Consider the following 19712-nt stretch of genomic DNA (forward strand, 5'->3'; position numbering starts at 1 on the left):
GAAAAGCAGAACTATTCAAATCACTGGATATTAGCAGAGATACACAAACCTGCCCTCTGGTCACTCAATGCTAATCTACATCATGAAAAAGTGTAATACAAGATCTAAAAAGGATTGCAAGGGATAATGGAAACTGTTTAGACAAAGCTGAATGGATACTGTAAAATAGATTAGTGTTATTTTCCTCTTAGAGGAAAAATGAAGTTATTTTTCATTAGAAAAATAACAAATGACTTTCTATATAGTGTGTTCAGATTTTCATAAACATCTTAGCCAAATTTCCATATTTCTTAGGCAAGAAACAGAGTACTTAACTGTGTAGTGGGGATTCAGTCTCATAATTCATTCATTAAGATTCATTCTTTTGGGCCTGTGTGTCTCAGCCTGGTGAGGGAAGCCTTATGGTTTTACTAGGAGGGAGGAACACTCTGTCAGTTGGACAGCTATCTATGTTGGTCATTACAAGGCAATTTTGCTCTTGTATGGCTGGTTATAGAAATGACATCCTATACATTACACATAATTATAGAACTTAAGCACATTCTTCCTATCCAAACTAGCTGTGAAAGAGACTGACTAGCTTCTTACTAAATTAATTGCTCTTTTTCCTGGACTCAACGTTGGGTAATATTTTCCAGTTTCCCTTGCAGTTAGATGTGGCCCTGTGACAAATTCCAGCCAACAGATTATGAAGAAAGTAATGTGTACGACTTCCAGGCATGGCTCATAGTAAATTCCAATGGTCAATACTGGTTCCTCACCTGCCCAATTAAATGCATAACACTTTGATGTTCTATGTTAGAAGGGGTTTGGGTCCCTGAATGAATTCATTATGGGCTGCTTACTGTGGAATACACCAGAATAAAAAAGTCAACTTCTACTGTTCTAAGCTACTAAGATTTACTTTACTTGCTGTAGTGGCTGCTGCTGCTGGTTAGTCCCTAAGTCGTGTCCAACTCTTTGTAACCCCATGGATGGTAGCCCACCAGGCTCCTTTGTCCACAGGATTTCCCAGGCAAGAATACTGGAGTGGGTTGTCATTTCCTTCTCCAGGTGATCTTTCTTACCCAGGGATAGAACCCCCATCACCTGCTTGGCGGGTGGATTCTTTACTGTTGAGCCACCTGGGGAGCCTGTTGTAGTGGCTACTGGCACCTAATAATACATCAGCATATATCCAAATACATTGTTTGATCAACAATAAAGAGTTAAAATTTCAAAATCAAGAAGAGTCTATTTTAATTAATATTCACTACAACTCAAAGAGGAAATGTCTTCAGGAAGTGAATCTAAACATCCATAATTGCAGATTGAAATAGTCTTTAGTCCTAGTCCTAGTGATTAAAGTCATTAACAAAAACAACCAAACAAGATGTGAAGTGGTAAACATTTTAAAAGGAACACACTTCTAAGCCAGAAAGAGACATTTGCAAATTCCAAGATCTGCTCTTTGCTTGTTTTGTTAGCATGAACAATTTGATTAATCATTCTCTGAAACCGTTTCCTCATCTATAATATGGGGATTATGAAATTTAGCCAACAGGATTTTGTAAAGATTTTATACATACACATCTCATATACTGCCTGATACATGGGAGGCATTCCACAAAATAATAGCTATTAACACTATTTACCTAATAAATGCAAGCATGAGTACTATTTTCTGAATATTAAATGTTTCTTTCAAAATATTAACCAGAGCTTTTAATTCTTGTTACTCTTTCCCCTCCCCCAACATATTGGCAGCCAGACACTCTGTTTTCTACTTCTTTAGGGAAGTGTTGACACAACAGAATGTATATTATGAAGAGATAGACTCTTGGTTTTTAAGTTTCAAAGCCTAGGCCTGGTGTAGGACAAAGCTTTAGAAGGAAAAAAAGAATGATTAAACAAAGGTTTTCCCCTTTCCTGCACTAGAAAACACTCCTCCGCATGTGGGGAGGGACATAAGGGGGCATTGCAGGGGAAGTAAGACAATTTAGTATCAGTATGTATCCCTGGAAGGAAGAGAGGGGGAAGGAAGGGCGGAAACCCAGAGAGATCCAAGAAACTTTGCTAGATGAGGTGACCTCAGCCTTATTTCTAAGAAGAGCCTTTGAGAAAAATGTGATGGAGAGCAGTTTCCTTTACTCTCTCTCCTCTCTAGCCCTCTTTCTGACCCCATGCACAGTCACTCTGAAGCATCCTGTGTAAAGAAAGTATGTGCAATGTCTAGGCAGGTAGACCTTAAAAAACCTCTCAAAGTTCCCACTACCTCCCCTGCAGTGTGGCATGACGAATGGTACAAAGATCTCTGATATTACACAATGAGGGCAACCAAGCAGCGGAGAGACATCCAGATCTGAAAGTGCCACTGCAGACAGGAAAGAAAAAAACGGTCCTGGAAGAAACCGCCTGCTTGAACCAACAACCAAGGATATGAGGGAGAGAACGGCATCTCCGTGGATGCCAGCCCAGATACATGACAACTGAGGAGGAGGGGATGTTCTGCCACACCCATGCTCGCCACTCCATGCTTTGCAATGACATAAATCTGGGTTGATAAATTTTATCTTTTATCTATTTCCTGGAATTACATTCGGTTATTGAAAGATAACATTATGGACTGAAAAACCTTAGTTACAATAGTCTCAATATTTTTATAAACATAATGGAGGTGTATGAACTTAAGTCATCACAGAAGCTTTTCATACATCTTTCCCTAAGTTTCACGTGCCTGTTAAAAGAAAGACTTACTTCGATCAGTAATGATGGTCCTGGCCTCTTGATTGCTGGTCTTGTTTTTCAAATTCTGGGCAGCAGTAATGAGTTCTTCCAACTGGGGGCGCCTCTGCTCCAAGTCCTGCAGTGTTGCCTGAAGGAACAAATGGAACAATCCTGAGTTCCTCCAGTACTGTGCACTCCTTTTATGGGTAATTTTCAAAAACCAACCAAGGCACTTTTAGAAATAAAACAAGGTGTTATTAGATATAAATCTCTAATGTGTTAGGCTTTACAGACAGCAATTTAACAAGAAATGTGTTTCATTTTTCGATACCAAAAATATTTCAAGTGAAAATCTTGATTATGGGTTTGCTTCACTAGTTAAGAGCTTAGATGGAGTCATTTCAGTGTTCCTGGGTTTACGTACACCAGTATATGAGTGCCACGAATAACCAATGTAATTCTAAATTATGAAAATGTATTTAAGACACTGATGGCTATTTATACTTGTAATCTCATGCTGTGCAGTGTCAAAATTGAGGTGTATATTTTAGAAACAGAAAAGACAGAGAAGTGATTTAAGAGAGAGAACTTATTTAACTTCTTTGTGCTTAAAATTTCTCACCTATAAAATGAGAAGATGATGTAGATGAGCTAAATTAATCTTTTCCCAAAATTGACTCTAGTAAGATTCAACTGATTCCTTTGCCTCACTTTAGAGTGAATGGGCTCTAAGGAGGGCTGAGAATCAACATTTTTAACAAATTTTCTAATGCTCATGATCAGGCAAGCTTAGAAAGCATCAGACTAGAAGTTAGTATTTGTATTTTGTATTAAAACTGACTTTAATACTGCTTTTACCAAAGTACCAAAGAGAATGAAGCCAACTATATATATGGACTTCTCTTATGGCCCAGCTTGTAAAAAATCTGCCTACAATGTGGGAGACCTGGGTTCGATCCCTGGGTTGGGAAGATTCCCTGGAAAAGGGAAAGGCTACCCATTCTAGTATTCTGGCCTGGAGAATTCCATGGACTGTATAGTTCATGGGGTCTCAGAGAGTCAGAAATGACTGAGCGACTTTCACTTTCATATATATATATATGAAAGATAACATTCCAACTGAGTTCCTCCATATATATCAGTGTATATATATATATATGTGTGTGTGTGTGTGTGTGTGTGTGTGTGTATCAGTTCCTCCATATATCAGTTCCTCATATATATAGGAACTCAGTATGGAGGAATATATATATATATGTTGGGTTGCACCCCACAGATCCACAAAACCTGCATTTGCTCAACTTCATGACTGAAAAAAGAGCCCAGAGTCAGCGACAGAGGCATCAGTGGTCTAATGGATGGGGGAGCTTACACGTCTGAAGCAAGGTCATGGGGTGACACCCTACCATGTATAGCAGAAGGTGGGTAGCAAGTGGGGGTAATCTTCACTGGGGAGAGGAGGAGGTATGGCTAGTTACAGGAGAAATGATATCAGATGGGCTCATTAGTTATCAGGGAAACCAGTAGAGGGCACGCCCCTCATTGCGTCTTTGATAAACACAATCACCAGTCAGGGCCTGCGCCAGGTACTGTACATAGGAAAGTCAGTCATGTGCAGAGGGTAGAAGTGATGCAGGCACTGGTCAGTCAGGGACATACAGAGAGCAAGAGAACAGCCATCTTGAGCAGCCTGACCATACAATATATACTTTATAGGTAGCAATGTTCTCCTTCCCTCAAGTGTCAATTTATTGCCTCTATCATCTATTCTCTCTATACGAAAGGCCAAAACTCCACTGATATTTTCAAAGAAGTTTGGGAAAAGTAAGGTATTTTCTTTGTCCTTGTACTAAAACTGAATACATTTTATTGGTTAGCATTACTTTAAAACTGCTATGTGACAGATGTTTTACACATGTTTCCTCATTTTTATTCTCCTAATAACCACACTAAAAAAACTAAGCCAGAAGTCTTCATGGTTTTAAATCTTATGCTCTTTCTACAACCACATGAGGCCAATGAAAGTCAAGAGGTGAAATGTGGTAGACGGTAAAGTTCACGGAAATTCGTTATCTACTGTGCCCTTTGACTGGTGCTGATTTTCTAAAGACTTTTGTATTTAGAAAGGCCAAGTTTTGATCATTCTGTAGTGTTTCTCTTGTGAAGAGGTAAGAAATAGGCCTGTGATTTGAGCTCAATTGCTTTTAGTGCTATTAAAATAATGGGAAGAACTTACCCAAACATTGCCCATCTATTTTGAGCATTTTCCCCTCTCTGTATTGAAAAATTGAAGGGGTTAACTTTTAACAAATTTTCCACATTTGTAAGCTGCGATTGCTCAGAAGAAAAATCCAATTTTCAGGTTTCTAACTTTTATGGTTTCTTTACACAAAAGTGTGTTTGAAATATGGAACAAATTGCCAAAGACAGCTATTGAAGTAAGTGGCATAAGTCAGTTGGAGAGTCCTGAACAAATTCTAAAGTAGGAACCATATAGTCACAGACAGATTTTACAAAAGATACTTTCCAGGATTAGAATGTTACACTCTGGTCATCTGTGACACAGCAAGCCGAAAAGTTACTCTGGAATTCCTAACTCTTAAATGTATAATACATTCAATAATAGATTTTTGAAAAATAGACTTACCCAGAAACCATAAATTCAAATCTTCCCCTCTAAATGCAAAGAGCCAGAGCTAGCAAAGTACAAACATTCATTTATTTACTGACTCATTCTTTCATTTTATAAATATCAAGTGCTAGGCACTGTTTCAGGTCTTATGGACATAGTAGTAAATAAATACATTAGGCAAGATTTATGCAATTTAAGTAAAAATTTGTGTTTTTGACACTTGGAAATTTTTATATAGCAAAGATGATCCTTATTGTCATTTTCCTTTGATTTCATATTAACCCATCCTCAAACAACCAGGCCATTCTTTGCATCTAAATTCTAGATATATAATCCCAAGGATGGCTATGATTTTTCCCTTCTTTTAGGATTACAAAGTTCGTTTAAGAAGTCTGTTGTAGAAGTAACTTGATCAACTCTAATCTGAACCTTACCAGGCTCTAAATTAAACCTGACCACAATGAACAGCTTTTACTGATGAAATTAGCAAGCATGTCAATTTAGACTTAAAACAAGCCATTTTCCTCTCTAATGAACAAAATAGGTCTCAGGGTATTGTGAAACCTGTTCTCTAGTTGGGTGATTCTCTAATTCTGCTGACAGACACATACTTTGTAAGCACCTGAGAAGATTATTAATGACATCCTTTGAAGCAACCTCCTTAAAAATCCAAGGAGATTCATGACTGCAATAAAACTATGCCTTTCTAAAATATTTCAAAACAAAATTATAGCTCTATCCTACTTTCTGGTCAACATGGACAAACATCCATTTCAAAAAAAGAAACTGTACAATAATAATAATGTGTGAATATATATTATATATATGGGATTTATGAGATGCCAATAGGAAAGATTGGAGGCTGGAGGAGAAGGGGAATACAGAGGATTAGATGGTTGGATGGCATCACTGATACGATGGACATGAGTCTGAGTAGGCTCCGGGAGTTGGTGATGGACAGGGAAGCCTGGTGTGCTGCAGTCCATGGGGTCGCAAAGAGTCGGACATGACTGAGTGATTGAACTGAACTGAATATTCTAATTAAACAGTGGTTTCACAGTAGAGCAGAATAGGAATTTTCTTCAATTTTCTTTCCAAAACTAAAGGGAAGGACTTGAATATGACATTCATTTAACATTGTTTTTTGTTAAGATAGTATACAAACAGTGACTGAAAGATCTTCCTGCTAAAAAACAGGACACATGCACGCAATGGGAGGAACAACTATTTCTTCTTTTCATTTGGTTTTCTTTTGAGTGTTCTCTATTTGCTATCACAATTTCTTTGACTTGACAACTTAGTTTCATAATCCTATAAATTCTCAAATACAATGACCTTCATCTGAGCTACCCACAGATGAGAGCACACTTTGGATCTAATCATTACTCATACTACCCACTTCCAAAATATCCATCTACAAAATTCCATTTTCTGCCCCCAATCTGGTAGCAAATGGTACTCTCTTTTTCCTCTAATCTTCATCCTCATTTGGCCTCCAGTTGTATTCCATTGTTCAAATGCTTTATTTTGGGTTTAGTGGTCTATATTTGTCATACTAAACCAGTAGAATGCTAATTATGCTTATTTTTCATATATGAGAACAGATACTTATAACTTAAGTGAATAAAACTAAAACTATTACATGCTTAACAGTACCTAAGCATGATAATTGAGCACATCTACATGGATCTATCATTCTGGAAGAAACAAGCACAAAGAAAGGAATCAATGCTATTTCTAAGGAGTCATAAGCCAGCTACCGGGCTTTGCTAAAAACAGCTTACCCCTTGGAGATGAGAATTCATCATGGATTCCACTAGCTGAGCAAAGATGGAGGAAAAAAAAAAAAAAAGATCTTCAAATACAAAGTGAATCAGAAGTCGTTAATCCTACTAAGTCTCCCCAGGGTTGAGAGAAGTGGTTATAAATAGCAATCCTATGAAAAAGCAGCTAAACAATGGAGCCATGCATACCAAAAGTAGGTCATTTTAGACTCTTAGAAAGAATTACACTTTGTAATGGCATTTGTTAAAATGAAATTCTACCTAAATAATACTCCAATAGAAAACTCTATATGTGTAGTTGAATATTTAGTATTTATATGTCTAAGCAAAGACCTTAACCAGAAACTTGTTATATTTTTAGTATTTTTCTACAAAAATCAACAATCTTCACATAGTTAAACTTAGAACAAAGGCCTATGGTGATTTTCAGTTGTTGCCATTTTCAGGAAATAAGCATGAATCCAACTTACATATTATGTAAAAATGGAGACCTTAGACTCTTATTTACAACTTTAAAAAATTAACATTAAAGATTGACAAGGTGAGAGAGTTTACAGAATTACTTTTTGTCTGGAAGAAAATCATCATCTAAGTCAGGTGGGTTCTAAATTTTAGTCTTTCTAGTAATCGAAAGAGATTTACCTGTGAGGATGCTAATTTGTCTAGCTTTCAACTGCCTCACTGAGCACCTTAATTCTGGCTTCTATTCTTGCATTAGGCTACCTCTGCAAATAGATGGGCCAGATTCAAAGTTGTCTTTATCGTTCTCCATTTCCTCAGTTCTCATGTGCATTGTAAGCTGACTTGGATATTTTCCTGCTGGGCAGAACTTCCCTACTTCTCTGAATGTTCTACCAGCATCTCAGTTGGTAACTTTTTCATAAGCACCTTCTAACTGTGGTTAGCCTTTTGTCCTTCATTCACTCAAGAAATACCGTTTAAAAAGCATTTTTCTTTTATATAGGCTTCCTGTGTGTGGCTCAGCTGGTAAAGAATCCGCCTGCAATGTAGGGATCTGGGTTTGATCCCTGGGTTAGGAAGATCCCCTAGAGAAGGGAAAGGCTACCCACTCCAGTATTCTGGCCTGGAGAATTCCATGGACTGTATAGTCCATGGGGTCACAAAGAGTCAGACACGACTGAGTGACTTTCACTTTCACTTCACTTTACTTTTATATAATCTGAAACTTATGGAAAAGTCATAAGAAAGGTCAAAGAATTCACATGTACCCTTTACCTAGATTCACTGTTAATATTTTGCCACATTTTATCATTTATCATTCTAACATTACATATATATATAGTATCTGTGTATGTAATATTACATTTGTTTTCAGAACCATTTGAGAATAATCTGTAGATAGCATGTCTTTTTGATACTTCAGTGTTCATTTTTAAGAAAAACAAGTGCATTCTCTGATATAATCTCAGCTTAATTTCTAATTCAGGAAATTTAATGCAGCTTTAGTACTATAATCTAATCTACATCCTTTATTCATAATATCAAGATTACTCCTTTAATTGCCTTTCATTTACTGGTTCAGCCTCATGTATCTCTTTAGTCACCTTTAATATGAAATAATTCATTGCCTTTTGAATTTCTTATCACTGACTGTTTTGAAGAACATGGGCCAGGCATTTTGTAGAATGTACCCCAATTTGGGTTTCAGTGAATATTTTTAAGTATTTATGTTATGCCAGTCATTGAGCTAGTCATAAGGATATAGCAGTGAAGGAGGAAAAATTATTCTTCTCAAGTGAAAAATGAACTAGTAGTGAGGACAGGCAGTAAACAAGCAATTATAATAAACTGAGGGAGTACTATGATAGGAAAGGCACAAGGAGTTATTAAAGCATACAGCAGAGATATCTAACCAAATTTAGGGTATCAAAGGGAGTGTTCTAAAAGTAGTAGAGCTCACTTGGTCCTTGGGGCTTATTTGTCTAAATTATACAATTTTTTGGTGTATAAATTTTAAGCTTTATATTTCAGGTTTTTTTTTCAGCTTTATTTGGGTAGATTTGACAAATAGAAAATGTATATAGAAGTATAAAATTTGTTTTGATATATGTATACATTGTGAAATGATCACCACGATCAAACTAGTTAACATATCCACCATCTCACATACTTACCTTTTGTGTGCACGTGTGTGATGAAAACACCTAAGATCTACTCTCAGCAAATTTCAAGTATACATTATTAGTATTTCTATGCTTTACATTATATGTCTAAAACTTATTCATCTTATAACTGGAAGTTTGTAGCCTATGACCAATATCATCCCACTTCCTTTACCCTCAGCCCATGACAACCATCATTCTACTGTTTCTCAGAGTTCCACTGCTTTTAGATTTCACATATAAGTAAGACTTCATAGTATTTGCTGTTCTATATCTGGCTTATTTCACAGTGTAATATCTTCTAAGTTCATCTATGCTATCAAAAATGGCAGAATTTCCCCCTTCTTAAGTATTAATAATATCCAATGTAAATATACCTATACCACAATTTCTTTATCCACTGATAGACATTTAAAGTGTTTGCATATCTTGGCCATTGTGAATAATGCTGCAGTGAACAAGGGAGTGCAGATATCTCTTTGGGATCCTGACTCCATTTCCTTTAGATAAAAACCCAGAAGTGAGATTGCTGGATCATACGGTATTTCTGCTTTTAATCTTTTGAGAAACCTCCTTACCAACAGTGTATGGAGGTTCCCTTTTCTCCATAGCCACATGAACAGTTGTAATCTCTTGTCTTTTTGATAATAGCCATTCTAACAGGTGTGAGGTAATTTTCACTGTGATTTTGATTTGTATTTCCCTGATGATGAGTGATGTTGAGTACTTCTCATAGGGCTGTTGGTCATTTGGATGTCTTCTTTGGAAAAATGTTTATTCAGGTCCTCTGCCCAATTTTAAATCTGATAATTATTACTATTATTATTTTTACTACTGAGTTGTATGAGTTCCTTATACATTTTGGATCTTATCCCTTATCAAATACATTGTTTGTAAATACTTTCTCTCATTCCAAAAGCTGCCTTCTCATTCTGTTGATTTTTTTCCCCTTTGCTGTGCACAGTCATTTTTGTTTGATGCAATCCCACTAGTCTATTTAGACTTTTGTTACCTGTGATTTTGGCATCATATCCAAAAAATAGTTGCCCCAGCTAATGTCAAGAAGCTTTCTTTTGGTTTTATTCTAGTAATTTTATGCTTTCAGGTCTTTAAGGGCCATTGCTGCTAATACCCGCTGTGGTGGCCAGAAGAATGTGCAAGCCTTTTATGACTGAGACCTAAGTGATCGAGGACTTCAGCTGCTGCATTTAGAAATCCATCACTGTGTTGGAGAGAAGAAGCCAAGCCTCCCATGGACTGCTCCCCACCAAGGACTGAGTGTAATGGAGATACTAAAGCAGAGCCTTTCTTAGGAGGCATGGGGCTCCTCTGGCTGACTTGAGCTCAATGTCTTCCTGACAGCTTTGCTGATCCTTCCTCAGGTTGCACACTGGGGTACTTCTACCCAGTTTTCTCTCTCTTTTTTCCTTCATTTTAGGTTAGACTTGCATTTTGGTCTAATGATTATCCCATCTTCTCAGGCTTCCTGTCTATTTCATTTTACATAGCTGTTTTCGCTACTAAAATAATTTGCTGTTTAATCCTGGCTTAGGACATTTAAATGCAACCCCCAACTAATACACCCACTTTTGCCCTTCTAGTCCCTAAGCCTCTCATTAACTCTTCAGACCCAGATAATATACCACCTGGATGTATAGTTCATAATTTCTGAACATTATTAATATAATTCTTAAGATTCAATTTAAGTGAATTAGTATGGCGTTTAAAAAAAATGCTGCTACTTTTTTTTTTTTTTTTTAAAGAGCATGACCCTTATTTTCACTGGGCCTAAAATTGAACCAAAGGAAAAGATGATTATTTATATGTATTACATGGTGATGGTTCCATTCTACACTTGTAGCTCAACAACACTGGACAGCAAAGTAAGTCACCAGGACTTCTGAAAGACATACCAAAAGGAACTCTGGGGCAAGTTTTTGGACTACAAAAGACAGCAAAGCTAAGTCCAACAACGTCCAGTTTTTCTGAGTCAGAATTGCCCTGGGTAGGCAGGGACCTCGAGCTGGGCCAGGTTCATGGACATGAAACTAATGCATGTTTTCATCTTAAATTTTTTTGATTATATTTTAACAAGGGGCCCTGCATTTTCATTTTTCACTGGGGCTCACAAATTATGTAGCCAATCTTGATGGCAACCCTGAAGTAAGCAGAGAATAAAAGTTGAGTACTATATCTTGTCTGAAACACTAGTTAATTAGTGATGGTGAAGAACACATTTAAATGCAAATTATGTCAATCAAACGCCTCTTGCTTAGTTCCTGAGAACTTGTTCTAAATTTCTGTAAGGAGGAATCATGGAGCTAAAAGATACATATTTGGGCAAAAAATATCTCTTTTGGTCAAGAAAAGCAGAATAGGATGGTTGTAAGTTGTCCAAGATGGGACCTTTTCAGGACTAGTGGTATTGGAGAAGCAAAGTCATTGTGGTGATAGACGTGAACAGGGGGACCTATCAGGAAAGAGGTGAATTGTCTGAGAAAAGAATTTGTGATCAAAAGGGGAACCTGTGGTTCTGGCAACAATAATGGCTGCTGAGAGCTCAAATTCCATTTCCAGTTTTAGCTAAATATCAGTTTTACCTAAAACTATGACCAACCTAGATAGCATATTCAAAAGCAGAGACATTGCCAACAAAGGTTCGTCTAGTTTAAGGCTATGGTTTTTCCTGTGGTCATGTATGGATGTGAGAGTTGGACTGTGAAGAAGGCTGAGTGCCGAAGAATTGATGCTTTTGAACTGTGGTGTTGGAGAAGACTCTTGAGAGGCCCTTGGACTGCAAGGAGATCTAACCAGTCCATTCTGAAGGAGATCAGCCCTGGGATTTCTTTGGAAGGAATGATGCTGAAGCTGAAACTCCAGTACTTTGGCCACCTCATGGGAAGAGTTGACTCATTGGAAAAGACTCTGCTGCTGGGAGGGATTGGGGGCAGGAGGAGAAGGGGATGACAGAGGATGAGATGGCTGGATGGCATCACAGACTCGATGGACGTGAGTCTGAGTGAACTGAGGGAGTTGGTGATGGACAGGGAGACCTGGTGTGCTGCGATTCATGGGATCGCAAAGAGTCGGACACGACTGAGCGACTGATCTGATCTGATCTGATCTGAGTGTGGCCTTGGGAAATACATGGGAAATAGCTAATACTTTCACAAACAGTTACTAACCTGCAACTAAATGCCAAGCACTCAGCTAATACACAGAGAAAAATAAAACTTGGCCTCTTTTCTCAAGGAACTCATAATCTAGCAAAAACTAAAGGCTCATAAAGAACCAATACTGTGAGAAATAATAATAATAACAACAATACCTGTCATTCGACATTTACTATGCACCAGAAGAATCTACCATAGATTAGTGGTTATGGGAATGGATTCTGGAGTAAGGTTGCCTGAGTTTGAATCTTGGGGGCCATTTACTTGGTTTCTTATTTTCAGCAAGTTACTTAACTACGTTCTTCTTCATTTGTACCACCAAAATGAAAATAATAAGAGTATCTATCTCTTAAGTTTGTTAAGAGAATTAACTGGTTAATATCTATAAAATGCTTGAAACATTTCCTGTTGTGTAAGTACAAAATTCTAAATAAAACATTTCTTAATTTAATCTTCATAATACTCTAAGAGGTAGGTACTATTATTATCCCTAGTTTACAGATAAGGAAAATGAAAGTAAAAAAAGAAGTTTGCTCAGAATCATGGGTTAGTAAGTGGTAGAAGTTCAAATACAGGCAATTTGGCCTCAGGGTCTACTTAAAAGCTATGATTTTAGGATACCTAGGCTATAGTATAATGTAGTATAGCTATCATATAGTCTGATCTAATTATTATACAGGTATGATTCAATGGGACAGGAACATGAAATGGGATCACACGAGGTGAAATGAACTATCCAACTTATTAAGCACGGAATCAGTCAGGGTTCCTGCAATAAACAAATGGCTCATATACACTAATACATACAAAATGGATAACTATTAATAGCAAGGACCTACTCATGTACACACTGCTATATTTATAACCACAATGACTTATATAACACAAGGAACTCTGCTCAATGTCACGTGGCAGCCTGGATGGGAGAGGAATTTGATGGAGAATGGATACATGTATATGCATGGCTGAGTCCCTTCACTGTCCACCTGAAACTATCACAACATTGTTCATCAGCTATATACCAATAAAAAAAAGTTAAAAAAATAAGTGTATTAAAATGATAAAAAAAAAAAAAGGACCTACTGTATAGCACAGGGAACTCTACTCAATACTCTGTAATGGCCTATGTGGAAAAAGAATCTAAAAAAGAGTGCATTTATAAAATGTATAACTGATCTACCTTGCTATACATCTGCATTTAGCATAACATTGTATTCAGTTGGCCAAAAAGTTCGTTCAGGTTTTCCATGTGCTCTTATGGAAAAATCTGAATTAAGTTTAACTATATTACAAAAGAAAGAAAAAAACAAAACAAAACAAACCTGAGATAGGAAGCCTTTAACAGAATCTGAGAAGTAGGTGCAGGGAGGGGATCTTGACAGGATCTGTGGCTGTCAGTCAGGGAACCTAGTCACCTCTGGACTCACTCTCTTGGCACCTTTTGCTCCACCAGTACCTCCCATTAGGAAGACACAGCAAGTGGGTTAGCAGGTCCACTGCTGTTGCCCATGCTATTTGGCCTCCCAGGGTAGGATAGGAAGTTAGAATATGGATCTGAGAAACTGTCAAGCAAAAGTACCAAAGTGGTTGGTAAAGATAAAAACAACCACTAAAAGGAATCAGTGAAGGGAGGAACCATATATGAGACTTCTCAGGAAAGACTTCATGGAAGAAATGGTTCACACAGCCCTTGAACCTTGGGAGATTTGGCTAGGTCACGGGGTGAGCAGCATTATTAGCGAATGGAAAGCAGGAGTAAAGGCAAGGATATGAAAAACAAAGTCTCAACTGAGTTGGCTGGTGTCTAGGATTCGCTGGAAATAATGGGAGATAAGCTTAGATAGGCACAGATAATGGAGGTAGTTTATGGTGGGCTTTTTAAAAAGTTTGGATTTTAGCATGAGAAAATGGGAAACAATAAAGACTAGAAAAATTGAAGCTATGGGAGTCAAGATTTTTGTAATCCATTGGACACCTTATTCTTTCTGGCTGAAATACCTTCCTTGGAAGTTCTTAGTTCTCTCTTGGAAATATAGTCAACAGATAACCATAAATAAAATTGCTGATTAACCAATTGACTGGACACAGAAATAGGAAACAAGAAAGATAATTACCAAATAAATTCCACCCTGGGTGTGAAAATGATTTGAACATTGCATGTATTATAAATATTACTGATCATTTTGCTAACTTTATAAACAAAAAATGTGGTAGATATCTAAGGAAAGTGCCTCAGCCTCTTAAATGTCAAACCTTTCTTATAATGGTATGATACAAATTAATCTAATATTAGTATGTTATTTTTGATATAAATTCTTTTTGTTGAAAAAGAGATTATGATGATCATTTCCAAGTTATTCTCTCACAGAAAACTTGAAGGATTGATTTACTTGCCATTTCATAAAATCCTTAACATGCAAAAATGAAAACTCATTTCAGTTGTACAAGCCGGTAAGTAAATAATGTGGACTAAATTGGGGATCTTGAAATATAATTTCAAAGTCAAAAAGAAAGAAGAACTTCAGACTACAATTTGTTGATAATGATTTGCAAATACAGTTCTAAGCTGACAGAAAGGGTGCTGATATTTTTAGCTGTTCAACATTAGATCTATTAGTTATTCTCCATCATTCACATGTCTTGAAACCCTATTGTTCTGTAAATTTAGCATATCGACAAAGGATAATTGGGGCAGTTTTAAGATCAGTTTTTGTCACATGTATCACATTTGTAGGCTTTTGGTATTTGATCCAATACAATAAGTGGTTTTTTACCCCTACATATATTTTAGAAGAAAGGAAAAACTGAAATTGTTTTACAATACACATATTTTAGAACTATTCCTGCTCAAGCTTTGCATTATTCATTTCTTGTTCTATCTTGAAAAACACCATTTCAGAATCATTTTAACTTCAACTGGTCAAGATAAATTCTCTTTTATCTCATCAGAGTACCCTTTTCAGCAGATTGAATTATAAGTGAACCAAATTAATAAAATGGAGGATAAATTACATAACATGAATAGTGAAATGTAACTATTTGAGAGCATTGTTTCTAATATTTTGCCTTGAATAGAACCTTCTGATTTCGCTGCCAAAAGATGTTGTCCAAAGCCTATATAAATTCCTGATAAAGGATGCTAGAGATGACAGATAATTGAGCACTGGTCAATCAAACAGGCAGGAAATATTTGACAGCATTCTATGAACAATACAGCAGAGTGGGGCATGTATCTTGTGGGTGAGATAGGATGGCATAAAAGAGCATCCCTAGTGATTTCAATGAACTTGCAATGCAGTTAGGGAGACGACCTTCAGGTCTACCCAGGTGTGCTCACACAGGCAGCTAGCCAATAACGGAAAATCATATGTAAATGACAAATGCAAGAGTCCACGGACTGCAGACGCACTGCTAACGAGATTCTGAAGAATGGGATTTTAATATGAGCATGTTCAGGGAAAGTGTCACAGACGACCAGGAACCTGGACTGTAACTTGGGAGGATGAATGGGATCCATAATGACCTAGCGATGAGAGAGAGGAGATTCCAGGACAAGGACTGAGCTCAAGCCAATGTATGGAGGTTTGAATATGCTAGGGTGTTTGGGCAGAAGTGAGGAGGGCAGCTTTGTAGTGGGCAGAAAATTATGATGACTTTGATCAAGTTGGGCAAAGAGGCTGAGGCTGTGAATACGAGATGAATAAAGACATTACATTGAAGGCAATGGGGACTCTTTAGAGGTCTTAGAAAAGAGAAATGCCAAAATAAAAGTGTCATTTTAGAACTCTTAACCTTGCACCATTGCATCTAAAGTCCTTCTGAGGAGAAGACTGAAAAACTCGATTGCAGCAGTCTAAGAAAAATCTCATCTATCTCCTCTTTGACTAAATTTCCTGTCATGCAAACATACAAAACATTTCTAATTTAGCCTGAGGCATCCTTTTATTTCAGGAAAAAATAACCCCATTGCATATAAGTAAAATAAATTCAACCCCAGTCTTGTAAAGAACTATCCCAGAGAATTATTAAACAGATTTTCTATCTTATTTGTAATACATCAAATAGGATGAGGGTAGAAAGGGACTGTGGTTTCAGTTTAGAAAGAAGTAAGCATTCAGAATACTTTGTTAAACTCCTAAATTCTTGCTCTAAAGAATAAATGGAGGGGCTTCCCTGGGGGCTCAGTGGTAAAGAATCCTCCTGCCAATGCAGGAGACACGGGTTCTGTCTCTGGTCCATGAAGATCCCACATGATGCAGAGCAACTAAGCCCATGTACCACAACTACTGACCCTTCGTGCCACAGTTAGAGAAGCCCGCGCACCGCAACTAGAGAAAGTCTATATGTAGCAACGAAGTCCCAGAGCAGCCAAAAATAAATAAATAAATATATTTTTTAAAAGAATCTTTAAGAATAAATAGAGACTTTCAGAATATGAGAACTGGGATTTCTCCAGAAACATAACTTTAAAGATTAGTATCAGTAGTAACAAGAATTATCAATAGAATATTATGGTGCCACATTTTGTGAACCTAACTTTTCAGTGTCCCTTTTTTAGTCTTATTACTGCATCAGCCATATAATACTATCTTTGGGAAATAAGTGTTCAGACAATACTCTCGTTTCTCGGAGAGAGCTTGACTGTTACTTGACAAGTACTGTACTAATCCCTTAAAAAAAAATGAGTCAAAGCAAACAAATGATTGTGCTAAAAATTCTTCAGCCTCTCCATGTCTTCAAAACATTTTAGAGATGCCGCTTATTTAAGTACTGATACAAGAACCTTGGTTTTTATTGCCAACTGCAGCCATCAATGAACCGAGGCAGAGTAAGAGATGTTGCTGTTCATTGATGCTACCTGTATAGGGCAAGCAAAGTGGAGCAATGAACAATTATCTAGAGGTGATTAAATTCATGTACACACTCAAATGGTATAATTCAAGCATCCAAATGTTTTTTTCCTATCTTCAAATGGTAGATGTTAAGACTTGAATTATCAAAATAATTGGCACAGCTGTTCAATTCATGTTGCACAGAGAGGGAAAGAATTGGGCTCAGTTTATTTGTCTGTAAAATGAGGGTAATTACATTTATATCAACCAATCTTGGGGAGATTAAAGCAATAAATATATTTATAAGAATTCAAATACCTTAGTCAAATTAGTCAAATATAGATAATCCAGGTTTCTTTATAGAAATAGTAATTGGGAAATATTGTAGGATATTTTTAGTCCATTTGGTTTCAACCATCCAGCTTCACTCTGTTTTGAGTGTTATGACGTGAAGACAATACATGAATAAGGAACAGTAATGTGGTGCTGAAGAATGCCATCCTAATGGTTTGGAAACCTCTTTGAGTTTTACAAGCAAGTAGAAAATATGTGTGTGTGTGTGTGTGTGTGTGCTTGTGAGAGAGAGAGTGCACTCACAAAGGCGAGGTAAGATTCAAACAGAGAAGTGAGGTATGCACAAATTTATATCATACTTTCACATCAACATGGTTTCATGTGTAAGATTGGGACATATATATAAGGAATAAAAGCTTAACAATTGGGTCTCATGCTTCAAAATAGAAACCACACTTTGCATATTCTGAGGCCAACATTAATCTATTTCTTCTCAGAAATTATGTGACCGGGGAAGGGAAAAATCTGCCCTTGATTGGGTGCTATGTGTTTAAGTCATGGCTTAGTTGTAAATCATTTATGGAGATCATTTCTTGGTAGGTGAGTCGAGTCGCTATTACCAAGTGTTAATACACTTGCAGCGAGGTGTTGCTGGGGGTAGGAGGTGTCAGACATTGATCAGGAGCTTAAGAGCCCAGCTATTTATTTTTGCTGGTGTAAGAGGAAAATTTCTATAATAAAACAATGATTCTGCTTCTCTGTCAAAAAAAATGCCATTTTATGACATAAAAGCTCTCTTCAGTAAACAAAGACCAGACTGTTACTGGGGGAATGTAGAAATTACAATAGAATATATTTCCCTGTAGGAGCACAACAGCCTTTAACTCAATTGGAACTTGCCTTGTGATAGCTTTTAAAGGAGGGGACATATTCTATGGGGACAAGCTGTGCTCTCCCTTTCAGCTCCCTAGAGACTGGACTAGTTCTCATCCTATAAAAATGGGGCTACATTAGCACACTGTGTCAGTAAATCACACACTCACACTGCAGCCTGAAAGGAGCCCAGCTTAGGGCGAATTGCTTTCTGTGGCATAGTTCCAAGCAAACACATGGTTCAGATGAAGCCAATTCCAAGGACTATGGAAACTTTATGTTCTATTTGATCAGAAAATGCACACAACTTCTTATCTGGGAGCTACTAGAGCTGCTCCAAGGGCAAGCGTAATCAGTTCTTAAATGCTTTTTGCAATGCTTCACACCTAACCAAGCTGTTTACATTACAAGGAAGAGTTAACTTTAATTCTCTGTTTTATTGGGATGGATACTTATTATTAACACTCCTTTCAATAAATTTTAAGCAATTTTAAAAGCAGTGGTATCCCTGGAGCAAGGTTGCAGTAAGAATACTCTAACTATCCACTTTTCTCTGCTTTATTTATATGAGGTGAGTCAAATTGCTCACCCTTTGCTGCCTCACTTTAGTGGCATAAGACTAGGCAGCGACAGAAACTGATAATAAGTAAATAGTACTATAAGTTGGTTCCAATTCCTGATACTTCAGTCTCAATTCCCTCTCCCTCCTTCTCTATCTATCTGTTACATTAATGATCAACCTCATTTTTAGGGGAAGTTTTCTCTAAGATAGTGGCCAAAGCAGGTGTTAATGAGGTCAGTACTTCAATTAAAACTTCACAAAGCTAGGTAGGCTAAAGGCAAAAGCTAATTCCAAGCTTTTGGTTCACAAAAATGATGCTATGATCCACAAGTAATGACAAAAGGAACTCATACTACATGAGTTACTAGAAGAGTCATGCACATCAAGTATTTGCACAGTGGGCAGCACAAATGGATGGTTAAAAAAAATAAGAAAGGGAATCCAAGAGATGCAACTGACTGAGCAGATTTGGTTGAATAAGTATCCAGCCTGTAATCTTAATAGTAATCATTGGCGCCTACTCTTGATCCACTTACAGTATTTGCTAAAAATATCTGCACAAACTTGTCACTGCACTCCTCAAAAATTCAAACTCTTACAATTACAACAACAACAACAACTAGATATTGTGTGTTTTCTATGTGCCAGACATTGTCCTAAGCACTTTACATATATTAACCTCCAGAAACCATCTGAGCTGGGTACTTTTACTCTCTTCTATAGACAAAGAAAA

At 37.0% G+C, this 19712-nt stretch overlaps 1 protein-coding gene across 10 annotated transcripts in view; it reads right to left on the bottom strand.

Annotated features, from left to right (window-relative positions):
- DMD (dystrophin) overlaps positions 1 to 19712 on the bottom strand; it is a 2656945-nt gene that overhangs the window by 656984 nt on the left and 1980249 nt on the right. For all 10 annotated transcript variants that reach the window (XM_027533579.1, XM_027533577.1, XM_027533571.1 and 7 more), the window contains one exon: positions 2737 to 2854. In XM_027533579.1, coding sequence (XP_027389380.1) covers positions 2737 to 2854 — 118 coding nt within the window. The remainder of the gene's footprint in view (positions 1 to 2736; positions 2855 to 19712) is intronic.

The sequence above is a fragment of the Bos indicus x Bos taurus genome, chromosome X, assembly GCF_003369695.1.
Source record: "Bos indicus x Bos taurus breed Angus x Brahman F1 hybrid chromosome X, Bos_hybrid_MaternalHap_v2.0, whole genome shotgun sequence".
Lineage (NCBI taxonomy): Eukaryota > Metazoa > Chordata > Mammalia > Artiodactyla > Bovidae > Bos > Bos indicus x Bos taurus.